This window comes from Cyclopterus lumpus, chromosome 19, assembly GCF_009769545.1.
Source record: "Cyclopterus lumpus isolate fCycLum1 chromosome 19, fCycLum1.pri, whole genome shotgun sequence".
Lineage (NCBI taxonomy): Eukaryota > Metazoa > Chordata > Actinopteri > Perciformes > Cyclopteridae > Cyclopterus > Cyclopterus lumpus.
The window spans coordinates 16,282,651-16,307,763 of NC_046984.1; the positions used below are offsets into that span (position 1 = coordinate 16,282,651).

The 25,113-nt window shown below is 41.9% G+C and overlaps 1 protein-coding gene across 1 annotated transcript; it reads left to right on the forward strand.

Annotated features, from left to right (window-relative positions):
- Positions 1-12,960: 12,960 nt before the first annotated feature.
- Positions 12,961-23,840, forward strand: dusp3a (dual specificity phosphatase 3a). The gene is made up of 3 exons (XM_034559113.1): positions 12,961-13,355; positions 20,354-20,586; positions 22,990-23,840. The coding sequence occupies exons 1-3, from the start codon at positions 13,195-13,197 to the stop codon at positions 23,217-23,219; spliced, it is 624 nt and encodes a 207-aa protein (XP_034415004.1). The 5' UTR covers positions 12,961-13,194; the 3' UTR covers positions 23,220-23,840.
- The last annotated feature ends 1,273 nt before the right edge of the window (positions 23,841-25,113 follow it).

Here is a 25,113-nt window from a genome sequence, read left to right on the forward strand (position 1 = left end):
ACAATAACTATGCATACGTCAAAGGCAATAAGGCAAATACAATGCAGGCAATAAAAACAAAACAATAAACCTTCCATGGGGTTATTTACACCCTGCGTGTGCAGACCCATGCCCTCATGCAAAAAACGATGAAGGCATTGTGTGTGTAAGAGTCCAGCAGGGACAATGAATGCTCTTCTTGTCGGTGACTATATTCAAGGGCGAGCTCCCCACAAAGTCCACGTGTTTCCATTTTTCTCTCGATAGCAGAACGTCAAAGCCAACAGCTTTTTGGGGTTTTTCCATCGTCAAACTGTGCGGATAATTCTCGTTCCTGGGTCGAGTTTCCTAGCGAGTTAAAACACTGCTGACCGCTGATTGTGACACAAACCTGATAAACAGCCAAGCTAGTAACTTTTCTTTTATAGCTTTGAAACCCACGAAACTCCGCCGTACAATTAACGAACGCGCAGACGTTCCTCCGCTTGGTTCCTCCGCTTGGTTCCTCCGCTTGGTTCCTCTGCTTGGTTCCTTTGGAGAGTGAGTCGAGTTTAGCCGAAACGTGCAGTGGAAATGAGGCGTAAGCGTACTTAACGTATATGTTATAGCTATTAGAATATAGAATATAATATATCGTCCTGGAGATCCCCGAGAACTCGTCAGCATCAAAACGATTTCAACGTCTCCGTCTCTCCTTGTGAATTCCAGCTGTATACATCGTTGATAAAAGAACAGAGAACGCTTTGTTTCCCTCATTATTTTCTTCCCCCCCCCCCACATGGTGCAACGTGGTGAAACGCATCAGAGTTGGTCGTTCTTTCTCAAAACTCGATTGAGAGTGCAGCTTCGTAGACTTACTTCACAATGTCACCAATGAAACCATCATTCCTATTTCCAAGGTAAGGAGAAGGGGAGGGGGGGGGGGGGTTATACCCATTGTGCTTTCTTTGGTCTGTAGCCTGAGAAACCACCGCTTCCATCACTGTAAGAGGAGACGAGAAGGAGGAAAGTAAATGGGGAAGCCATTGTGCGAATGCTTTTTGGAATATGTCCCGTGGCACAATTTCTTTTTAAAAATCACCCTAAATGGAGCATCCAGTGATCTGTAACTGCGCAGAGGAGATTGACTCAAACATCTTCCGCCGGTCCTCTTTTCATTAGATAACTTACTAAACCTGAATGGAAACTCGGGAGAGTGCGACAGTAAAACATTTTTTTTTAAAAGCAAACGCCCCGGGCGTCAAGTTGAATTCGACTAAATATACGCTGTCATTCTGTCAAGGGCACATTGCAGTTTTTAGGGAGATGGGAAGGATTTGAGAACTGCAGCGTAGCGCCGGCTTTTACTTGGATGTAGATTTATATATTTTTTTAAAGGCAGCAGAGGCCACAATTTGCCTTTCCGTCCATTATTCACAAGCTGTGTCTTATCTGGCAACGTACTGGGACTGAGAACAGCCGGGTGGAAGAACTACAGGAGATCAGCAGGGGAAAGAATACATAAATAGTTGTTGAGGAAAAAGGGGGTGAATGAATGAAAGCACCCGGACATCTTTCTCATCACGAGAAGCACGACAAAAACAAAAATGAAAAAAAAAACGGATTTCCTGGAAGCAAAGCCGCAGCAATACTTCCTCGGAGCAGGAAAAGGAAACGGCTCGGAAAGGGGAAGTCGGGGAGGAGAGAGGAAGTTGTGCATCGTGTTACCCGATGTGTGCGCGCAGTGGAAAGATGACCAGCGATGACACGCGGTGCATATGCTCCCTTGACGGCTGCAGACACTGCAATGCAGAAACAGGGGGAGGGGGTTGGGGGGGGGGGCTCAATTACAGGTGCACACCGACACCAATAACTCTCATTCTGAGGGTGCAAAACGACTATTATTAGACAACCACACGCTGACATAATCCAACGGACATTTAAGAACGCATGAATAGTTCCCCAAGTCATTTTTACAAGATACACAAGTAGATGAAGATGTATGCGGATTAATATACGGAGCGCAATGTCTCAGAGGCTGCTGGTGAAATCTAAAAATGTCTTGTTATTATTATTAATAATATTCTGTATAAATGATCTCTGCGTCCACCTTTTGTTTGAACGTCGCTGACACACAGTGGGGCACACTGTGCAAAGCTTACAGACGTTTTGGAGGTAAAAACGTATTTGTTTTCTTGCCGAGAGTTAAGGAGATGATTGACACGTCTAGAGCGATGTTAGCTTAGCATAATAAATGGGGAAACAGCTGGCTTGGTTTGGCTCTCAGTAATTATTAGTTTTTAATTCTCATTTGTTATAACAAATAAGTGTAATAACGCTCTATTCAAAAAGCCCCCAGACTCCAATGACAAAAACTCGGTTGCTCAGTTTATGTTTATGTTATTGCGTCGCTTACATTTGTTCTCCTGTCTGCTAAGGGCGTGCTAAAACATCTCAGTTACCGTGGGTAACACACACCGACTATGGATACGGATATGTACGCGTGTGCAGAATTATGAAAAGAAAAACAACCAAAATATGGAACCGAGGTAATATTTATTTCAGGGATATTGAATTTTCATTGCATTGAAAGAAATTGGTATTTTCTTCATCTACATGCATTCCTGTAATTTCTTTTCACGCAGTAGTTTCTATAAACAACTGGAGAAAGAGGCTGCAGGTCTCCAAGCTCCAGTCCAACCCTCTCTGATTAGAGCTTAACCTGAAGCTGTCAGCCTCTCCTTTCCTTAGCCCTCGCTATGGCAGCAGGTTTAACAGGATTAAACAAATGGACCGACCGAGCTACTTTGGGATCCTTTGATTATTAAAAAAGAAAATGAATCCATGAGTTACTTTTTATTTATTTACTTTTAGCCATAATGCTGCAATAATATAACAGAATCAAAGAGCTCTGCATGTGAAGGGCTAATTAAAAAAAACTGAAGTAGGTATCAACAATGAATGCATTTCACACCAGGAAAGAAAAATCATGTGCATAATATGCAATATGAATGTAGCAGAAGAAGAAGAAGAAAGGGAGGCGCTGGGCCATTGCACTCGGATGATTTATAATTGGTGGATTGGGGCAAATTAATTTATTAATAGTTTGTAGTCTAAGTGCACTACCGACTGAATTTAATAAATGGCCAATAGGAATACAAGCGCGCATCCCTGTGAGGCTCTCGGCTTATGACTTGCCTTCAGGCAGGAATCAGGGCCGCTCAGGGAGCAAGAGTCAGCCTTTCACTCTGCAGCAAGAAACAAACTTCAGGCTCATGTTTTTTTATCCCAGAAGTAGGTTGCTTCCTTTATTCTGCCCAGAAACAGTTATTCAGTGTGCATGTGAACGTTACGGTAGTGTGTGCGTGTGTGTGTGTGTGTGGTTTGGTTGTGTGCAAGCATGCATGAGTGTGCATGTTTGCATGTGCAGCCAACAGTGAGTGGGCTGAGGGGAACGGAGGAGGAGGAGGAGGAGGAGGAGTGGGAAGAGTAGGAGGAGGCCAGTGGTAAAAGCTTCAACAAAAGCTAAAGATAGCACAGCGCTCGCAGGCACTCAATGAAGCTTGGATTTCTCTGTCAAGGTTACACACACACACACACACACACACAGCAAGGGCCTCAGAGTGCACGAGAAGCCGCTTTTTCAAAAGAAAAAGTAAAACAATTGAGCAGGTAGTTTGAGCGTTAATGGGATTACGTACACGATTGTCCATAATGTTCAGATCAGCCTTGTGCCGAGCGAATATGAAATCACACATTCAGTGTTTAATATTCAGCCGAATGAAAGCATCGGCGGTTCACACTATTGCATACAGTATTATGGAAATGACAGACATGCAAGGATTTATAGTCAGATGCTGATTTCTAAATGAATCTGTGGCTTAATGTTGACCTTCAGCAGGAAAAAAAACGCCCTCAAGAAAATATGATGCATTCACATGAAATCAGGCAAATGGTAGACGTCAAACCAGATATGTTTAAAATTAGGTAAAACAAGGTGAGGCCGGTAGATATATATATATATATATATATATTTAAAAAAAAAAATATATATATATATATATATATATATATATAACGGTGGGCAGCATTCCCATGTTGGCGATCTCTGCGATGGAATTTACGACCTGAGGTTACGTCGCTCCCTAAAGCAGCATTTTATAGCCACGTACATCACTAGAATAAGATAAACACAAAATAGGTTTTCTTTCCATATATTTTATTTCATTACCATAGTAACATATCGTCAACTCAGTCTTAAAGCTGCATTCTCTCTCCTGACCACCAGGGGGCGACTCCTCTGGTTGTATAGAAGTCTATGCTTCATGTGTTAAAGCTGCATTCTCTCTCCTGACCACCAGGGGGCGACTCCTCTGGTTGTATAGAAGTCTATGCTTCATGTGTTAAAGCTGCATTATCTCTACTGACCACTAGGGGCCGACTCCTCTGGTTGTATAGAAGTCTATGCTTCATGTGTTAAAGCTGCATTATCTCTCCTGACCACCAGGGGGCGACTCCTCTGGTTGTATAGAAGTCTATGCTTCATGTGTTAAAGCTGCATTATCTCTACTGACCACTAGGGGCCGACTCCTCTGGTTGTATAGAAGTCTATGCTTCATGTGTTAAAGCTGCATTATCTCTCCTGACCACCAGGGGGCGACTCCTCTGGTTGTATAGAAGTCTATGCTTCATGTGTTAAAGCTGCATTCTCTCTCCTGACCACCAGGGGGCAACTCTTCTGGTTGTATAGAAGTCTATGCTTCATGTGTTAAAGCTGCATTCTCTCTCCTGACCACCAGGGGGCGACTCTTCTGGTTGTATAGAAGTCTATGCTTCATGTGTTAAAGCTGCATTCTCTCTCCTGACCACCAGGGGGCGACTCCTCTGGTTGTATAGAAGTCTATATAAATGACTCTACTTCTCTTGATGTATTCCCTCAGTAAACATTGTAAACATTAGTTTTTGGTCTCAATCTCTAGTTTCAAGTCTTCTTCAATACAGCATGATGTTCATTTAGTAAATTATGGTCCGTTTAGAGTCAAACAGACCATAAATCAGGGGATGCTTTAGGGCTCTACTGAAGGGATGAACAGCATTCTCCCTAAAGAAAATAATTAATTGTGGAAAGCACAACGCTCCAGGTGTCCAGGTGTTATCAGGTGACTGTGAAGGCCACAGCATATGATTTACATCAATTGAAGACTCATTTTACCATTTACTGAGCCTTCCATATCCTCATTTATTCCCCTTTTTTTGTGGCCGCCTGTCCGCATATCCGATATCGTCTCATCAAGATTCATGTGAAGGTCGGAAGGCCTTTGGGTAAAACTGCATTTCCCCTTCAGAGAAGCGAGTAACAGGAGTTAGATTGCGTTTATCCGCCGCACCATCCAAACCCTCTAACCCTCCGTTGATTTACGATGCTGCAGAACAGAACAATATGGCAGACTGCCTGGATTCTCACGAGCCCCCTGAAGTGGGAGCAATACATCTCAACTTCACGCTAATCTTGACACGGGATCCTCCGTCAACCGCGTTCCAGACTTCTCAGGATTTACAAACTTCGCGTTGGGAGCAGGTCGGTCCTCCGGCCGAACGGAGGCTGGTGACACGTTGGATTTCTGTCATCAGCATTTCCTCACACTTCCCTGGGAGTAAACGACACCGTGAGCAGACTCTTAATTCACCGCATTTGGTGCACCGAACCTGCCAAACGTGTGAGGATTAAGTATTACATTCCCTTCGGTCGCATGTCGATACGTCTCGCCAACTCCATCCGGCTCAATAATAGTGCGGGTCTTAAGATAGATAGTGAAGTAATGGACACACAGCCATGAGCTCAATCACACGGGACGGTTAAAGCCTCTGAGGAACTCAATCTAGTTTTGTAGCTTTTCTGTGGCGGCCATAACAACCAGCTTTGTTTAAAGGTGGGATAAAATGCTTACGTGACTCCGACAAGGTGGTAAACCTGAACCTCAACTTTTAGGACGTGATGTTTTCATTAAAACCTGTTACCGTTTTGTGCATTATATCTTCTTGGTAATGTCAAACACAACACTGGGGTATACGTAACTTTAGCCATATCAAGTTACCGGGCTAGTGTGGAAGAAGAGGTCACTGGGTCACTAAAATCATTAGAAACCGTCTTTTGTGTCTTCGGGGGACGCTCATGCTAAATTACATTACGATCTATCTGCTAAGAGAACAACCCGACTGAAACGAGAGCTACTTTAATTAAAGTCAATTCAAAGGGATAGTTTGACATTTTGGGAAATGAGTTAGATGAGATCAATACCACTCTCGAGACTGTACGTTAAATATAAATATAGTAGAGCCGACGGGCAATTAAATGAATTCAGCATACAGAGAATTCAAAGTTGTCGGATTTTGTGAGAGTTACAGAAAAGAGATATGTGAGAGACACGTTAGCTAGTATGCTGTTTTCTCAGTTTTATGAAATGTACCTTGTTCTTTTTATTCATAATATCATTATTACTTGACACTATGGCAATCTTCTCCTCGTTATATTAATGTCAGTAAAGCACATTGAATTGAACACCATTTTCACAGAGACAGGCTAACAGTTCCCCACCTGCTTCCAGTCGTTATGCTAAGCTAAGCTAATCACCTGCCGGCTCTTGCTTCATTCATATCAACAAGAAAAGAAAAACTATGTATTTTTCTTTGCTCAAATCCTGCATCACAGAGTGGCTTTTTAAAAGCAGGTCACGTAGACGTTGATTTTTATGCGTTTCTACGTCATCGCATTATCAGTTTGATGTGAAAGCAGCTCAATCATTGTGTGATATAACGTGATCTAGCGAGCTTACATAAGAACTGCCCGATGGATACATGAATGTTATATCCTCACGGTGGCGTCACGGGTTGTGGATTCACCCGAGGACCCGGTCAGCTCCGCCAAACAGCTCGCCTTTATTCCCTCTGACTCTTTTCCTGGGGGGGGGGGGTCATTATTTGATCACAGATTACCTAAAACAACACGAGGCGGCTGCGCTTGTCACATTATCGCTCCCCGTTGTTGGAATACCATTAAGCCCCGAATCACGTCTCGACAAAAGAGGCCTTTTTATGAGATCTGTGAAATCGCATTTTTTTCGGCTAACGGGAGAAATCCTCTCCTTCAAAGCGTGTCAGTCCGATTACAAGAGGGAGGTTTATTTATGTTGGCAAGTGTTTGTGCTGTGGAGGGAGGATGGTATCGCTTTCCCCCACATGGCAACGGGTCAAGCTTCTAATCGCTGTAATTCTGCTCGGGGGCCAAAGATTAATCGCGTTACAACCCTATTTTAGTGAGTTATGGATGTGGGTTACGAAGAGTGTAAGTTGGAGAGGGACGAGAATCCAGTTTGGGTGATAAACTGGAAGGAAGCTCGAATCCGTTTTATAGGTTTTAGTGGCGTAATGTGAAGGACTCTACTAAATAATGCATTCATGTGCCTTGATTTATAATGTTAATAATGTAGATGATTGGAGAGGAATGAGGAATAAGGAAAAGATGGCTGCTCAGTCATCTTGGGAAAGTGTAAAAATAGAGAGTTGTTGAAGAATAGAAAAGTGAGAACAGAGCCAAATAAAACAAACGCACACTTCCTTTAAATCAAAAATATATACGAACGCACCATAAAAGCGCAGGCAGTTAAATGTACAGCTGACTTTCTATATTGGAGAATTAAATGGCTGCTTTGTGTAATAATAATAATAATAATAATACAGTTTTTGAAGATTGGTTTGAGGTTTTTAGTGAGATGTCCAGATAACTGTTATTATTAAACAAGATGAGTGAAAATAACTTTAAATTATAAATCCTACACATGATTTTATTATTTGTAAACTTTTTTTGGTGTTCTAATATCCAATATTTCATTATTATTTTGAGAATCGATGAATCGTTTAAGTAATTTCTTCAAGTTAAAATGCCAAACGTTGCCTCGTTTCCCTTTTTTGGTCTTTAAGTAAACTTAGTATGTTTGGGTTTTGGACTGTTTGGACTAAATAAACGTGACGGACATTTCTTACACATTTTATAGACTGCATTTCTAATTAATAAGCCGTTTAATCAACAAATTAAAAATAATCCTTTGACTATTCTAGAGTAATTCACCACAAATAGAAAATATACATTAGTTTAACATACGGGCAGCATCTCAATGTGTAGTTGTCTTCACTATACAACTATATTTATTCTTTCACTAATATTCGTGCCTTCCTTTTAATTATCAACAGAGGAAATAGTCAGTCAGACACGAGAGGTCACTCTTTGTATTCACATCAGAACCAGAGCTCACGGCCCAGACTGAAAATGACCTCCCCTGAAAGAAAGGAAAACACCCGAGGTCAGGACCGCACAGAGTGACCACCCAGAAGAGCGGTCCGCCCTGTGGCCAGAACCACCAGAACACTCCCGACTAACTAAGGACCAGGCGGGCACGTCGCACACAGAAGTGCACGTATGCAAAACACTTGTGGAGGCATGCAGCCAAGTTCTGACCCTTATGCTTAAAATTCCTTGATTACGCTCCTCTAGTGTTTAATCAAAGGTGGCCTGTCGGGGGGCAGATGGTTATATCAATCACACTTTGCAATGTTTCCAACCCTCTCCTTTAGAAACGGTATACATCCTCTGACACGAGACAAATAACCTTCTACTGCAAAAAAGCTCCTGGCTGAAGCCGGACCGAGCGGGGGGGGGGGGGCCAGTGTGCGTGAAAAGGGCCTCAGATTGATTGAGACGCACCGATTCTGGTATGAAAAGAGCTCGGGGCTAAAAGGCACCGCGTGCAGGATATGCATTACAATGGCGTGGAGCATGTAGGGGGAGGCAGCTTTGAATGGTAGAGTGCATCACACGCAGAGGCCCATCTGGGTGACTCAACTAAAGGCTGCTGTCGGGCAGGAGATCGCGCATCTACAGAAGCAGGAAAAAAGAAAAAAGTAGCTTTCTTAGATGGCGAGTCTGGAGAAGCTGCCGACCCGGTGCGACTGGTGACCTCTGCTGGGGTTTCCTCGGGACGGTGATGGGCGTAATCTGGTGTTTCGAGGAAGCTTGCAGGCTTGAGAATTACATTGAATGCAAACGCGTCTGCCCAGTGCATGAGCACAAGCGAAAGGAATGTCCCGCACGAACATGTTGATAGCGGGCCTGCATCCAATCTGCCCTGCTAAAGCTGCTTTGAGCTCCCCGGGTGGGAAAAATGGACAATTATTACCAGGCTTCTCTTTTCTTTATAGAAGTAAAACAAATATGCTGGGGGGGGGGAACAACTGGCAGGGCCTGATATCTCTACCGTCCTGGTGATTTTTTTTCTTTCTTTCTTTTTTTTAAAGCGAATAAAAAAACAAAACAGCCACATTAAAATTAGAATAAAAACACCACGATCTGTTTTGTGAATCTGCAGATTTACAGGTTGGGACTCAGCTGCCGTTGCTCTAACCAGCCACTCGCAGACTACATTGCAATTTGTTTCGTATTAAGATAACAAAGCTAATATCAGATATTAGTCAGAGCAGGGTCACTTCAAATCCGATTTGAGCGTGCAGTGCCTGTCACTGATAGCTGGTTTGCAGGAGGACCCAGGTGGTGGTCGTCCAATTAACCGGCCATGCAGCCTTATGATGCAGAAGGAGGGAAAGGGAAAGTGTCAATAAAAATGCTACTAAATCAATGTTAAGCCTTGACTTCTCTCAGCCAGATGGGGCCCTCCCCTGTCCACATCATTTACATGATGGGTGCAGGGCCTGCTGCTGTCCTTTGTTTAATAAATGCAATAACAAAAACAACTAATTAGGTAGATTTTTAATGTAAAACCTCATCTGCTAAAAAGAAAAAAATGTAAACGACATTTGCATATGTTTACACGATGCAATGCATGAGGTAAAAGGTGTCCATATAAAGTATATTGAATACGACATATTATCTCACACCTTTCATACGCAGTTTAAAGTGATGACCAGCGGTGATTTTATAAATCTAAACATTTAATTTTAAGCTTTTGATGGGACAAAAGTAGCTTTGCATTTTTTGCCAGGCTGATATGAGCTGTAGCCAGCTAGCTAGGGAGCTAACCTAGCAGGGAGCTAGCAGGGATCTAAGCTAGCTAGGTTAGCTGAATACATAAATAACTCTTAGAAATGCACTTGATGGCTACTTAAATGAAATGGTGCTAAAAGACTGAAGCTAATGATCCATACAAAACATTCATAACAAAAAAAGCATTCTTCTTGTCGAGCTAGCTTAATTATGAATTACAGAATTTTTTTAAATTTATTTTCGAACGTGTGTTTTCATTTTAAACTTAAACAAGAAAATGTGTAATGTTGGTGGAGGGGAAACTTGTTTCTTTGTTTTGGAAAGGTTAATAAAAGAGTCAAATTGGGCCTTCTGTTAAGTTCGCTGGACTCTGAATGGTCCAAATATTAATACAGGAATGGAAAAATTAACTTCAACTTTGGCCCATTACTTGAGTTCAAAGCAACTTTTGTGCATAAATGAATCAGTGTCATGACCATCAGACATCCTAAATACAACAAACACACACACACACAAACACAGGTGTGCGCGCTACAGGGAGCTCAAATTTGGTTCCACGAGATCTGTTGTTGCCATGGCACTGAACTGCATCTCCTTGCATCGCCATGGAAACACAAGGAAAAAAAAGAAGATGACTAGCACCGGGGCTTAAAGTGAAGTGGGTCAAGAGCCTCCGAGTCGAGCCAAGTTGAAAACCCAAATTCCAGTCCAGGATCTAAAAGAAGACGATGAAATAAACCACCAAACTTGTTGAGCAACAAAAAAACGATAGTTTTCAGTAAAAATATATTTTTACATTTATTTTTTGATCCACTTTAAATGACTTTAAAACACTTTTGTGGACAGTTTTCCTCCATTGTTTACATGCATTCACTTTGAAATGCAGTTTCAATGCAAACATTCTGAAGTATAGATGCGAAAAGCCTTAAATCAGCAGTGGTCAGTTTTTTTTTACTGGATGAGATGAATGTTTTTTTTTCGTGCCACACGATGGAATGCACCTCAATTACTTTATAAACCTCTCATTCACTGAGCCATCACTCCCTAAACGGGGATTTCAACCCCCGACTCTGTTGTATGATGAGTTAAATACACCTCAATACGATCATTAATCAGTTATTATCTATTTGTCCACTCTGTGCATCGTTATAAATAGTGTCCTCATAACATTACAGTTTAAAATGTCTAATTATGTGCCTCCATCTTGTGGTTGTAGATATGTATTACAGTTAGCACTCTGCAGGCTGGATGTTTTAGTAACACACATGCACAGCAGTGAGACCAAACATGTGTCTATAATACTGTGTCACATACATTTCAGCTGTGTTTTTTTTAAAATTGGCATTATTTTGACAAGACATGTGCATCAACAAGAGCTAAACAAATGTTTACAGTGTACCGTAACGTCACCACGAGGCCGAATAAACACAGAGTTAAGGCTCGTGCTGACATCTAGAGGTTGGGAGAGTTAACACATCTATTAGCGTGTGAAATGTGTTTATCAAACCTATTTACTACAGCAGTCAAACAAACAAATAATATTACATGTGTACTATTTGTTCACCTTCTATTTTAAAAGGTATATTGTAAAAAACAAGTACAATATTTCAGTCCGCAGTGTAGTGTTGTAGAAGTATAAAGTAGCATAAAATGGAAATGTGGAAGTAAAGTACAAGTCCGGTACCTTAACGTTGTTCTTGTAAGTGCAGTAAATATGTTTAGTTACTTTCTATCAAAAGAAAAACAGCACTTTTATAATAAGAATGGAGCAGGATAAATAAATTAGCCGATTCATAAATTGACGTGAAATTTTAAAGATGTTTATGTTTATTAAAGTCTAACATTTTCTCCAGCAAAACTTTGTCAATATGCCCAGTTTTAAGAAAGAAAAAAAACAACATGTGTCCACTTGTTGTTGTTGTTGTTGCACAATGAAGAAGAAACAATGTGTCGTACTCCCAACTAGTCCTATCTTCACACATCATCCGCTGACCTGTACAAAATAGGTGATGCACCACATATTATATGATAGAAACCCAGACTAAATGCGAGGCCAATACGGGGCCAAGTTTAGGATGTTCCGAGGGGCACCTGAAGGCAGCAAGCTATCCTCCCTTGCACTACTGTCCTCCTCGGGTCCTGCTCTCGTCTCCCGAGTGCCTGCCTGCCGGTGGGGTGTGTCTGCTGGAGATAGTGGCGGAGAGAGGCGGCTGCGTCAAGCTGGCAACAAACGGACGGAGTAAAACCGGAAGTTGCACGATTTCACCTTCAGAGTAAAAGCCATGCAATGCCTGCTACTGCCTTTTATATATTTTTTAAATTAGAAAAAAAAATAGACTGAGTATATTGAAATGTAAAACACAATGACTCCTGGTAATAAAGATAATACACAATACATATCTATACTGTATATATATATATATATATATATATATATATATATATATATATATATATATAACTATAAACTACAAATGTACAATATTTAGAGCAATGTAGTGGATGTAAGCAAGATAAGATATCACTTTATTCATCCCCAGGGGGGAGTTTCGTGAAACATGTTTACAAATATACAATACAATAAAATAAAATAGCCGGGCAGGACATATTACATTTAAGAATTTAAATAATAAAGGAACTTTAAAAATGAAAGTGTATACAGTGTAAAGTAGCCAATAAAGCTGCATAAAATGGTAATTGAGCCTCGGCCTGCTTGAGGCAACTTATTCCACCACATTGTGTTTTTAAATGTAATGCAATATTATTCATTCTCACACTTTTATTTCAAATTATTTCTCTCTGAAGAGCACTTGGATCAAAAATGTGTTGCTATAATAGAGCTGTCGGGTTTTTACTCTGAATGTTTTGACCGGAAGTGCACTTTTAAAGCTCCCTCGCACTTGACGTCGATGAGGAGAAACTGTAAAAAAGAAAAAAGAAAAAAAAAGACCAAACCACCAGACACCTTGTAAAGGGAGCCCAGACAAGCAGACAGCGCGCGCACGACCTCACGTGCAAAAGGTAAAAAAAGAAGAAGAAGAAAAATGAAAAAGAAATGCAGCTGAACGACGGGACGATGCTCACGAGTCTGGAGCTGGTTGTTATCTAACATTAGTTTAAGAAGAAGAAGAAGAAGAAGAAGAAAAAGAAGAAGGACAAGAGGAAGAGGGAGAAGAGGAAGGGTCATGAAGAAGCACCTGAGCCCCACCAAGCAGCAGCCGCCGGCGGACGCTTCGGAGGTGACGGTCCGGCAGCTCAACGAGCTGCTGTCGAACGGCAGCGGCTTCTACAGCCTCCCGACGCAACACTTCAACGAGGTCTTCCCCCGAATATACGTCGGCAACGCGTGAGTCCTCCCGTGACTTAGTAATGCACCGCGAGACAGGCTGTGGTCTTTGTTGTCTTCTTTTTCATTTTTTTAAATCTATATAGACACAAAGATGCTCGCGCCCCATCCACCCGACACACCAGACGCGACAATGTGGCAACAATGTTGCGTGTTCGGTGTCAGGACGCACACGTTAGGGCGTGCTTGTTTGTGTGTGTGTGTGTGTGTGAGTGTGTTTGTCTCTACTATCATCATCATGGAGGGAAGCGACCGCCTGTTGTTGTCAACACATTGTGTTGTTGTTGTTGTGCCTCAGCAGCCAGACAGGTACACATTGTGGTAACGGTGTCATCATAATAATATTCATATTAATATTTCCGGAGGCATAATCGTGTTTTCCATTTGATGCACACGTGAAAGGAGGGACACAAAGACCCTGTTGTGTCGCCCTCCATCATTAGTGGAGCGCTGCCGTGGAATCACGTCTTCGTGGAGCCGCTCCCCTTCCCCTCCAGCTGGGCTGCAACAGCAAAACAAACAACAACAACAACAACAACAACAACACATTGACAACAAAAAATACAGCAACAAAAAAAAAAGAAGCGTTCTTGTTCCATTTTCATTCATAAAACTAGTAGGAAAACAGTTTTTGGAAAAGAAGCAGCACGTGAAATGTTGTGTGAGTGGGACGTCATACACCTTTATGACATACATATAATATAATAATATGTACCAAATGTATTCATATAAAAAAACAATCAATAACTTGTGTAGAGATAATAGACCTGATGGCATTACTTACTGCAAGCATAAGGTATCTTTGGTGTATTCTAGAGAATTGTTGATTAATCAATAAGTCTATTGACGGAAAACTAATGTTCTTTTTGTCATATATTATTTTACATTATTTAGCTTATCAGTTTGGAGGCTTTTTCTCTTTCTTGTCTCAATAAAACTGCATGCTTTGTGGACCAAACTAATAATCAGGAAAATGATCTGTAATTTATATTTATTTTTTATAATCAATGGATAGTTGCTACTTCCTGAAATTCAAGCTTAAGTTATCTCTCATTGTGAAAGGTATTGATGTTTGAAATATCAATATACAGCTGCAACTGCAGACTATTTCCTCGACGCATTGATTAATCACTTGGCCTATAAGGTGATAGGAAACAAGGAACCAAGGAGGCGCAATCAAATGTCTTTATCTGAAACATATAGTATTATTAGGCTTTGTCATGAACATGCCGACTCTTCAGGAATGTACAGCTCGGTGTTCCAGTAAAACCAGTACAACCAGTTCCCGGTGCCTCCTACACTGTGTGTGTGTGTGTGTGTGTGTGTGTGTGTGTGTGTGTGTGTGTGTGTTATGTGCAAGTATAAACAACATAACATTCCTTTGTTCTTACCTTTCCTTTGTCATGGCGACGTCACACATTGGTTTCGCCGTCGCCATCTTGCATTACGGCCGTCGCCACGTTGTTATTTTGTTTGCCACCGATGAACTAAAGTTACCGTATTTAGAACGTGGAGAAGTGACCTGTCAATCACATTAAGCCCCTCCCCTAAAGCATACCCTGCTTTATGGTCTGTTTGACTCTAAATGACCATAATTTACTAAATGAACATCACGCTGTATTGAAGAAGACTTGAAACTAGAGATTGAGACCAAAAACTAATGTTTACAATGTTTACTGAGGGAATAAATCAAGAGAAGTAGAGTCATTTATATAGACTTCTATACAACCAGAGGAGTCGCCCCCTGGTGGTCAGTAGAGAGAATGCAGCTTTAACACATGAAGCATAGACTTCTATACAACCAGAGGAGTCGCCCCCTGGTGGTCAGTAGAGAGAATGCAGCTTTAACACATGAAGCATAGACTTCTATACAACCAGAGGAGTCGCCCCTTGGTGGTCAGTAGAGAGAATGCAGCTTTAACACATGAAGCATAGACTTCTATACAACCAGAGGAGTCGCCCCCTGGTGGTCAGTAGAGAGAATGCAGCTTTAACACATGAAGCATAGACTTCTATACAACCAGAGGAGTCGCCCCCTGGTGGTCAGTAGAGAGAATGCAGCTTTAACACATGAAGCATAGACTTCTATACAACCAGAGGAGTCGCCCCCTGGTGGTCAGGAGAGAGAATGCAGCTTTAACACATAAAGCATAGACTTCTATACAACCAGAGGAGTCGCCCCCTGGTGGTCAGGAGAGAGAATGCAGCTTTAACACATGAAGCGTAGACTTCTATACAACCAGAGGAGTCGCCCCCTGGTGGTCAGGAGAGAGAATGCAGCTTTAACACATGAAGCGTAGACTTCTATACAACCAGAGGAGTCGCCCCCCTGGTGGTCAGTAGAGAGAATGCAGCTTTAACACATGAAGCATAGACTTCTATACAACCAGAGGAGTCGCCCCCTGATGTGTTAATATTTTCAAACAGATACAACTATTGATATTTAAAATAAAGAAATCTAACTACTTCCGCAACTGAAGATTATTTTATTGATTCATTGATTAATCACTTGGTCTACAAATCATTAGGAAGCAGTGAAAGACGCAATTAAATGTCTCGTTTTGTCCGTCCAACGATCCAAAATTCAATTAACAATCAATTTACTGCTGTTTGCTAATGAAGTGGAGATTTCTGGCTAAAAAAAAAACTAATTTAGAGAAAACTAGTTATTTAAAGATAGATTTTTAAAACAACATACATTTTAAGGACACTAAGGTTAATCGGCCCCAAAAAACTACACCTAAATGTGTGTTTTTTTTATGTTTCCCTAGTTTGAAAGAAGATATATAATGGGAGCAAAGTAACCCAAAATCTCAAATTTAAAAAAACAAAAAAACAACCAAATATCAGAAGTCATTTCAGGTTTCAAGTGTCAAATAATTTCGAAAAAAAAGCCATTTTAAGGAAAACGAAGTTCCAGGAAATATATTTATTAAAAATACATTTCTCTGTTCTGTAATGTAATAAAAAGCTTTTACAGCTTTAAAATCTCCTTTTCTTTTAATGGATTCACGGTAGACGGTGGATTCAGGGATGCCCCCCGTGAGAAACGCAGGCCAGGCCCATCATTTTGGCTCCGGTCGCTGCCAAGAGAGCGCCGGAGGAATACAAGCACATTACTGTACCTCAAAAAAACAAAAAAAATCAATCTGAATGTGCCGACGTGGCCGGAGCCAAGTCTCCAAACCGAGTGCTGGCGGTCGCGTGCCGAGCCGAAGCTGATCACACGATGCCGAGACTGATGAATGGAAAGTTATTTTGTAATCATTTCAAGGAGCTTTTGTCATTACGTTCTGTCGTCGGGGGGCCGTGTACAGTGTGGCGGAGGTAGCTAGTTAAGTATTTCATCATTAAAGTACATCGTAGGCAGCGTAATGTGATGCGATATCACGAATGACCCATGCAGGGCGAGGCGGTATCGATCGGTAATGAAAGAACCGCGTCCACTATTTCCTCCACTGGGACCCACGAAGCCGTTCTGCTCATGCAGCTTTTATTAGTCCTGTTACTATTTAATTTGTGCAGCTGGACAACATCAAAACAAATACACCAATTAACACACACACACACACATATATAAATATATATATATATATACACATATATATACACCTATATATATATATACACACACATACAGTGTATATATATATATATACATATATATACACACACATATATATATATATATATATATATATTTATGTGTGTGTGCATATATATACAGTATATATGCACACATATATATATATACACATATATACACCTATATATATATATACACACACATACAGTGTATATATACATATATATACACACACACATATATATAATATATATACACACATATATATATACGTACTATATATATATATACAGACACACATATATACACACACATATATATATATATATATATATATATATACACACATACAGTATATATACACACATATATATACACACACATATATATACACATATATATACCTATATATATATATAAACATATATAAATATATATACACACATACAGTATATAAACACACATATATACACATATATATATATATATATATATATATATATACACACACACATATATATATATATATACACACACATATATATATATATATATATATATATATATATATATATATATACACACACATATGTGGCGCAGTAGTTATTCTTATTCGATCACAGTTGACTAAAAATATCTTTGTCCTTGAACACATTCATGAATGTCTCCCATCATGGGATCCTCTACGGGGACTTGGGCCCGTGACCTATTTTGGGCTCCGATCTATACTTTTAAAGCAACAACCAGGACAAACTGTAATATGGGATGGTTCCCCTGGCACTCATGAAGCATCTTTTATTCGTTATAACTTTGCACAAAATCTTAATTGCAATCCAAAATTACACGTATGGATTTTATCCACATCACCCCCACTGTGTGTATTCTCCTCCAATAATACAATATAGAGTTGTAAAAATGCTGACGCGTGGGCATGTTTCATGAACTAGTCAGTAAAAAAAAAAAAAGTTCCCCCCATCCCTAAAAATGGATTAAGAGCGTAATATTCTCCAGAAATCTCTTACACTGTTTTCATATCCGTCGCAGTCAGCAGTATGAAACCCACGGCGTGCAGCTCGGGGACGCACTTAAAGGTGTGCTTTGTTTGCTTTTGGAGGAACACTTCGGCTCCGTTGTGAAGCCGGCCTTTAATAATGGATGTGGTGGGACCGCAGATCCCAGGGTGGAGAGGGAGGCTGGGTACAGGGGGGCAAGGTGGATAGGAAAAGGGAAGGAGCCATTGGCGGTGAACTGGCTTGTCTATGCCTCCTGCATTGTGCAGAGTACAGTAAGTAAACGTATAAAAAAGGTTCACTTTGTTCACAAAAGGTCTACACGTAAAACGGACGTATTCTGCATAAAAGAAGGGGAATAATATGAATTAGGAGTCTCTGCCCTGCAGCTGACACACAAACAGATGGGCTTCTTCATCCCTCCGCCAATGCACGTTAAGCAAAATGGCGGCAGAGAGAGATTTTTTTTATTTTCTTTAATTAGTTCTTGCTTTGAAGCCACCGCCTCCAGGGGAGCTGTCCAGGGGTCACCTCGCCTCTCGCCCCCGCCAGCCTTATATTGACTGTGAGAAGACAATATAGAAGCACACCACGCCGTCAGGGGGGAATGCATGTCACGAGAAGATTTATCATTCTTTGGTCTGGAGAAAAGAAGAGCGAGGAGACACTTTTAGCTTTTATATAGAAGAGTCCTCTAAACACCTGTATCAGAAAGGCCTCCGATACGTCCTACAACGCTGGATCGGCCGTCGGCGAGGACGCGTGACCATTACGACACACCTGTGGTTAAACCAGGTGACAAAGGATCTGAAAAGGGAAGCCAATGCTAAAGTGCCTTAAATCATTTTCTCTAATGACCACCAGGGGGCGACTCCTCTGGTCTATATAAATGACTCTTGATTTATTCCCTCAGTAAACATTGTAAACATTAGTTTTTGGTCTCAATCTCTAGTTTCAAGTCTTCTTCAATACAGCGTGATGTTCATTTAGTAAATTGTGGTCCATTTAGAGTCAAACAGACCATAAAGCAGGGCATGCTTTAGGGGAGGGGCTACCTTGTGATTGACAGGTTGCTACCCCGGCGTCGTTTAGTCTGAGGGTAAGTAGCCTGTGTGTTCTCGTCGTACAACATGGGTTGGGTTGTACTTAGCTCCACCCTCTCGTGTAAGCTCTGGTTGCAAAAAAAAAACAAGATGGCGGCGGCCAAAAGGCAGAACTCGCGACTTCAAAAATTGTAGTCGACCAAACCGATAGGTGACGTCACAGTGACTACGTCCGTGACTTATGTACAGGCTACGGATTAAACACACTCGTTTGTCGAATGACAAATGTAGAAATCAGTAGGAGAGGAGCTAGTTTACGTTAGCCGGTGGAGAGCAGCAACCAACAGCTAACGTTAACAGATGCATTGTGTTATATTACGATGCATTCATGCTCTTGACGAAGGTGATGTTTTCACAGCAGTATTAAAAAGATATCAGAGAGGTAATAAAAACCTGTTTGAACTGCTATTGGAATCGGTATCAGAAAGGAAAGAAATTGTATGAAAAACACTTTTTATTTTGCTCATTTCACAACGTAAAACAGGTTTTTGTGCCTCTCTTTTTTTTTTCATCCCTCTCTTCTTGTTTTTCCCAACGTAAACTCACGCTGTTCAAACTGTAAATTCAGCACAGCTAATTAGTGGCACTAAATGTTCCATAAACATCCCGATACAACATATACAAACGAGGCATTTTATTTCACAATCAATGGGCAGCGACCTCCGGCCAGGTTTGAGTCGTAACCGTGGACACGGGCATCGAGCCAGGCATGCCCGGAGCAGCCAAAACCCCCCCCCCCCCCCCCCTCAATTGCTTCGTTATGGTCTGTTTGCTCTGTCGAGGCTTAATAATGCACGATGGAAGCAGATTTCCTGGATGTTTAGTAGATGGATGTGAAGCTCTTTAAACATTTATTTCCATCTCAAGTGCCGCTATCTCCTTTTGTAATCGATCTTGTTTCTCTGTCCAGTGTGTGCAACTATTTTTAGTAATTGTGGCTTTTCAAGCGATATCACAGAGACACTTTCGAAGTGCGTTTTAAAAAATATTTTTTTTAAAGCAGCAACACGCAGCAACCTTTTTACAGCTCCCAGCTGCAGATGTACAGCATTTGGCTGTATATCACGGAGTGGTCGTGAAAAAGATGCGACGCACACGTTGTCAAAATAGCACTTTGAAATAAATTGCGCTGACACACACGCCTCCTTCGCTGCGTCGGTCGGGTGTTTATTATTAGTTCTGTTATTGGTCTTGGATGTCTTGTTCTGCTGCCGTACACTCGTCCTGTTGTGTCGTGAGAGAGGACAACAAATAAAAGAAGAAGGCACTTTCTTTTCTTTTTCTCCTGAATTTCCCAAGGTTCGTCGCCCAGAATGCAATGCGTCTGCAGAAACTCGGAGTGACGCACGTCCTCAACGTGGCGGAGGGCACCTCCTTCATGCACGTCAACACCAGCGCGGAGTTCTACGCCGGCACGGGCGTCGCGTACCACGGCATCCGGGCCAACGACACGGAGCAGTTCAACCTCAGCGCCGTCTTCGAGGAGGGGGCCGACTTCATCGACAAGGCCCTGGCGCACAACAACGGCAAAGGTTCGTTTTTTTTGAAGCTGCGACGTGCAGCAATACTGTGGAGTATTTGTTATATCGACGGATGGTTCAGTCGTAATATTGAACCCGAAGGAGAATTCAGCCCCCGCGGAGCATTTTTAGCGTCTTTCAGCTGTTTTGGTTCTCTCTCCAAACCGCAGACAAAGAACTATTTGACTCTGAATGTATATTAAATCAAATAAACAGGGATTTGGGACAATTACTCTAATTAATTTAATTAAAATGCTCTCCACAATGACTGTAATTTTACCTCGCTTAACAAATTCACTTCATTTCGCTTAACTTTCCATCCGTTGGTTCAACAATCACCAATTCTGGTTCGAGAGTGTGAAAGAGACAAAAAACAAACATTAGTGGGTAAAAATATATCGCCTAGTTTTACTTTTCCTGTCTATGTGCACCAATTTAAATGGAATCAATGTCAAAGTTAGCCACAAGTGGGTGAACATAGCGGAGCATTTAATGTTAGCAGCTTAAAGAGACATTTATTTATTTAGAGATGGAAAAACAAAGCTAAAAAAGTTACGTTTCTCACGTAGACTAATATAATATCAGCACGTAACTTATTACGTTACAACGTTACAGACATTAAAAAGTAACTCCTTATGTTTTGTTGTTTTTCTGAGAGTTTACACTGCGTTGTTCTGACAGTAATCTGAAGACAGGGTTCACGGCACCGGGGTGAACAGGATGAAACCGCGCGTGTGAAAAGAAAAAAATGCTCAAAAAGCAGAAATCGCTGGTTGCTCCTCTATTATTCATGAGAGGTCGGGTGCAGCGTGTTTTAACACGTCTGCATGTATCGTGCAGCGTATTGGAAAAAACACTGTATGTAGATTGTAGAATCAATCAATCCCAAAGGGCCTCCCCCCCCCCGCCAAAATAAAAGAATCTTTCCTCATCTCTCCCGGAGCTGCAGACACATTTACTTCATTTGTCGCCGCGCGTGAGGGATGTCGTTAAATTGATGTGCTGAACCCGGTGTTTTATCACGCAGATTTATTGTCAGCATTGGCACAGAAAAGCATCTTAATTACTTTTTTTGGGGGGGGGTGCACCACCAACGCTGTGGTAACGTGAAGAGCGACCGTGATGGAGGATGATGCTCCGCCTCCTATCGCTGCAGTTTGACCCTCAGTGCTATTGGGCAACATTATCTTTGACATCCTGTGAACCCCCCCCCCCCCCTCTCCCTCCTGCGCAGCTAGCTCTGAAAAGGTCAAAGGTCCTTTTGAAAGGATTTTTAATGAGGAGCTGAATTGATGTTGCTACATGTCCGACCATAAAGAAGACACGAGGCGACTGAGTGTTTACGAGCTCGCACACTTCATAAATTCACCGTGTGAGAAAAAAAGAGAAGGTTTTGGGTCATTTAATGGGTAAAGTATTCCTTTTTTAATGAATGCTTTTTCAAATGAAAATGATATGTTGATCAGCGGCAGTTTTAGAGAAAATTTAACGTTTTCTCTCGTTGTGTTTTTGGATAAAAAAAAAAATTAATTGAGACATGTAAAATAAACCGAGACTAAATAAGAGGAAGAGAAGTCCGTTTGAGTACCTTTTTAACTTTTAACTGTCTGGGGCTTTTATTGTGAAAGGATCTGGTCTCTGCCTTTGTCGAAGGGTTTCGTACTACGGACCACAAGCGTACTTTTTTTAAATATACGGTTCTCCTTTATTCACGCTGCAGTTCACTGAAATAAAAAAAGAAAAATGTTCATGTCTGTGTCAAACCCCCCCCCCCCCCCCCCCCCCCCCCCCTCCTTTTTAAACATTAACATTTCTGTATTGTTTCCTTTTGGTCACAGTGGAATTAAACTTTAACATTTACCGCATTAAGACGTTTTCCTGTGTTAATTCTTCAGTCTTCTGTCAAATATGTGTAGAAATATGTATTTTTTGGGGGTTGTTTTATATCAAATCTCATTTATTTTCCTGTAAATTAATAAAAATGTAGCTCATGTATCCAGGCCAAGGTGGTTTGGGATGACCTTTAACCCTGACCAACGTATAAAACAACACTTAGCAGTTAGCGGAGTGATATTAAGCAACAAATGCACCACTTTCTCCCGTTTTAATAACATTTTGATAAAAAAAAATACATCGACGACCTTTTTCTAAAGTGACTCCGAGTAACTTTCATTTTTAGTGGATTCTGGCGCTCCCTGTGGACAGGAGCGGTAGTGTTTCCGAGCACCAGACTCCAAAACCTCTCATTTTACTTGCAGCCGGGTTCTCACAGTCCCTCTCAGTCCTGGTCCTGGAATCACATGTTCATAAGTAACCAATGGGCTTGATTTTGGTCTTCATGTACGATATTTAAATTTTAATTTGTGGATACGCAGCGCTAATCTTGTGGTTCTATTCTCCGTCGGCGTCCTCCAGGGAAAGTGTACGTCCACTGCAGAGAAGGCTACAGCCGCTCGCCCACCATGGTGGTCGCCTACCTCATGCTGCGCCACAAAATGGACGCCCGCCTGGCGGTGGCCACCGTGAGGCACAAGAGAGAAATCGGCCCCAACGACGGCTTCCTCCGCCAGCTGTGCCGACTCAACGAGACGCTGGCGAAGGAGGGCAAGCTGAACGGGGAGGTGGGCAAACTAAAGACCAAGTGACAGCGAGGCCCCGCCTCCTCCCGTCACGCCTCTTCAGACTGACCCCCACCCTGACCGAACCAGCACCCATGTGACACCCCCAGGGGGGTATTCAGAAAACACAAACATACATGCATTTATTATCATAATTACGTCACACACACACACACACACACACACACACACACACACACATGCTGTTTTTCTATCTTAAGTTCTCGTCCGTCACTGCTGCACCTCCTAAAGGGGGGTCGGCCTCCTCCTCCTCCGAAGAGGGGGATCTCAAATACTCATCCCCCCTTTTTTTCTAAACTAAACCCCCCCCCCCCCCTCCAACTTCCAAGATTTCCTTAATTAAATAGAAGATTAAAGCACAATCATTCCATAGTTTTCCACTGCCGGGAATGTCAGCGATGTCTCCAAATTAACTCTTTAGAACATTTTTAAAGTGGATGGCCAAACAAGACGCAGGCAAAAAAAAGAAAAAAAAGTAAAAATACACACACACACACACACACACACACACACACACACACACACGCACACACACACACACGCACGGCCTCTAGTTCGACGGCGGTAGCGTCACACCTGTCGGCTGACAGCAAAGGTCGAGATGATTAAAAGATAACGAGGCGCCGGGAGGAGGAGGTGTGTGTGGGGGGGGGGGGAGGGGGGGCGGGGGGGTGTTGGTCACGTGGCCGCCGTATTTAGCCGCTGATGCGACGAATATTAAACGTGAGGTCAAATCCAATTTGGGCGACTGAACATCCTCTTAACGAGCTCATTTACAGTATTTCATTTCTAAAAAGGGGGCTTATTGACTCATTCAATTGCCTCCTGCAGGTAATAAGAGGGGAGGTGTCATAACCTTCTGCACGATTCAAATGTCACCGACTCGTCCTGATGAACACACGATCTGCTGGTTTAGTTTGTGTTAAGCTAACAGGATGCGATCCCACGTTGAATCAGCCCCGCCGTCTACACAGGCCACGCTACAAGTGTATTTTTACAATTTATACTTTTATACGTGTACCTACAGCGATTGTGTTTTAGGCGCCAGGTCTCAGATGACCTACGCTCGCCGCTGTACCTGAACGCATCCTGTGTGGACGGTTTAATTAAAGGACGTCTAAAACTAAGCCAGCGGATTTTTTATTTCACTTTGAAAGATCTTATGAACGCTGCTGAATCTCCTTTTTTTTTTTTTTTTAATGAAGCCAAGGGTCACGATTTGGTTGTTTTCGTTGGCATATTTGACTTAAAGTTGAGATTTGATCATCAATGCTTTTGATCATCAATGCTTTTGATCATCAATGCTCCCCCGTCGAGCTCAACGGTGTTTTTAATCAGGTTAATCAGGCTCAAGTCAGAGTTCTCCCTGAGCAAACGCAAAGAACATCGACATTTAACGTATATCCGTTGTTTTTTTGCTGTTGTTGTTAAAGCGGGTAACACTTTAAATATCAATAAACGCACCCGCATTGCCAAACACCCAAAAACAGCTTCGATTTTCACCGCCTTCAAACTAAAGGCCTTTTTAGTTTTAACTGCGGGATGCGGTCACACACACACACACACACACACACACACACACAACATCTCACTCCTCAGTGCGTGTGTTTATTATGCCCGACTCTCTACACACACACACACACACACACAACATCTCACTCCTCAGTGCGTGTGTTTATTATGCCCGACTCTCTACACACACACACACACACACACAGCATCTCACTCCTCAGCGCGTGTGTTTATTATGCCCGACTCTCTACACACACACACACACACACAACATCTCACTCCTCAGCGTGTGTTTATTATGCCCGACTCTCTACACACACACACACACACACACACACACAACATCTCACTCCTCAGCGTGTGTGTTTATTATGCCCGACTCTCTACA

Coding starts and splice junctions, on each gene's coding strand:
- dusp3a (XM_034559113.1), top strand. CDS start 13,195: ATGAAGAAGCACCTGAGCCCCACCAAGCAGCAGCCGCCGGCGGACGCT. Junction 13,356..20,353: donor CGAATATACGTCGGCAACGC/GTGAGTCCTCCC, acceptor GAATTTCCCAAG/GTTCGTCGCCCAGAATGCAA. Junction 20,587..22,989: donor GGCGCACAACAACGGCAAAG/GTTCGTTTTTTT, acceptor GGCGTCCTCCAG/GGAAAGTGTACGTCCACTGC.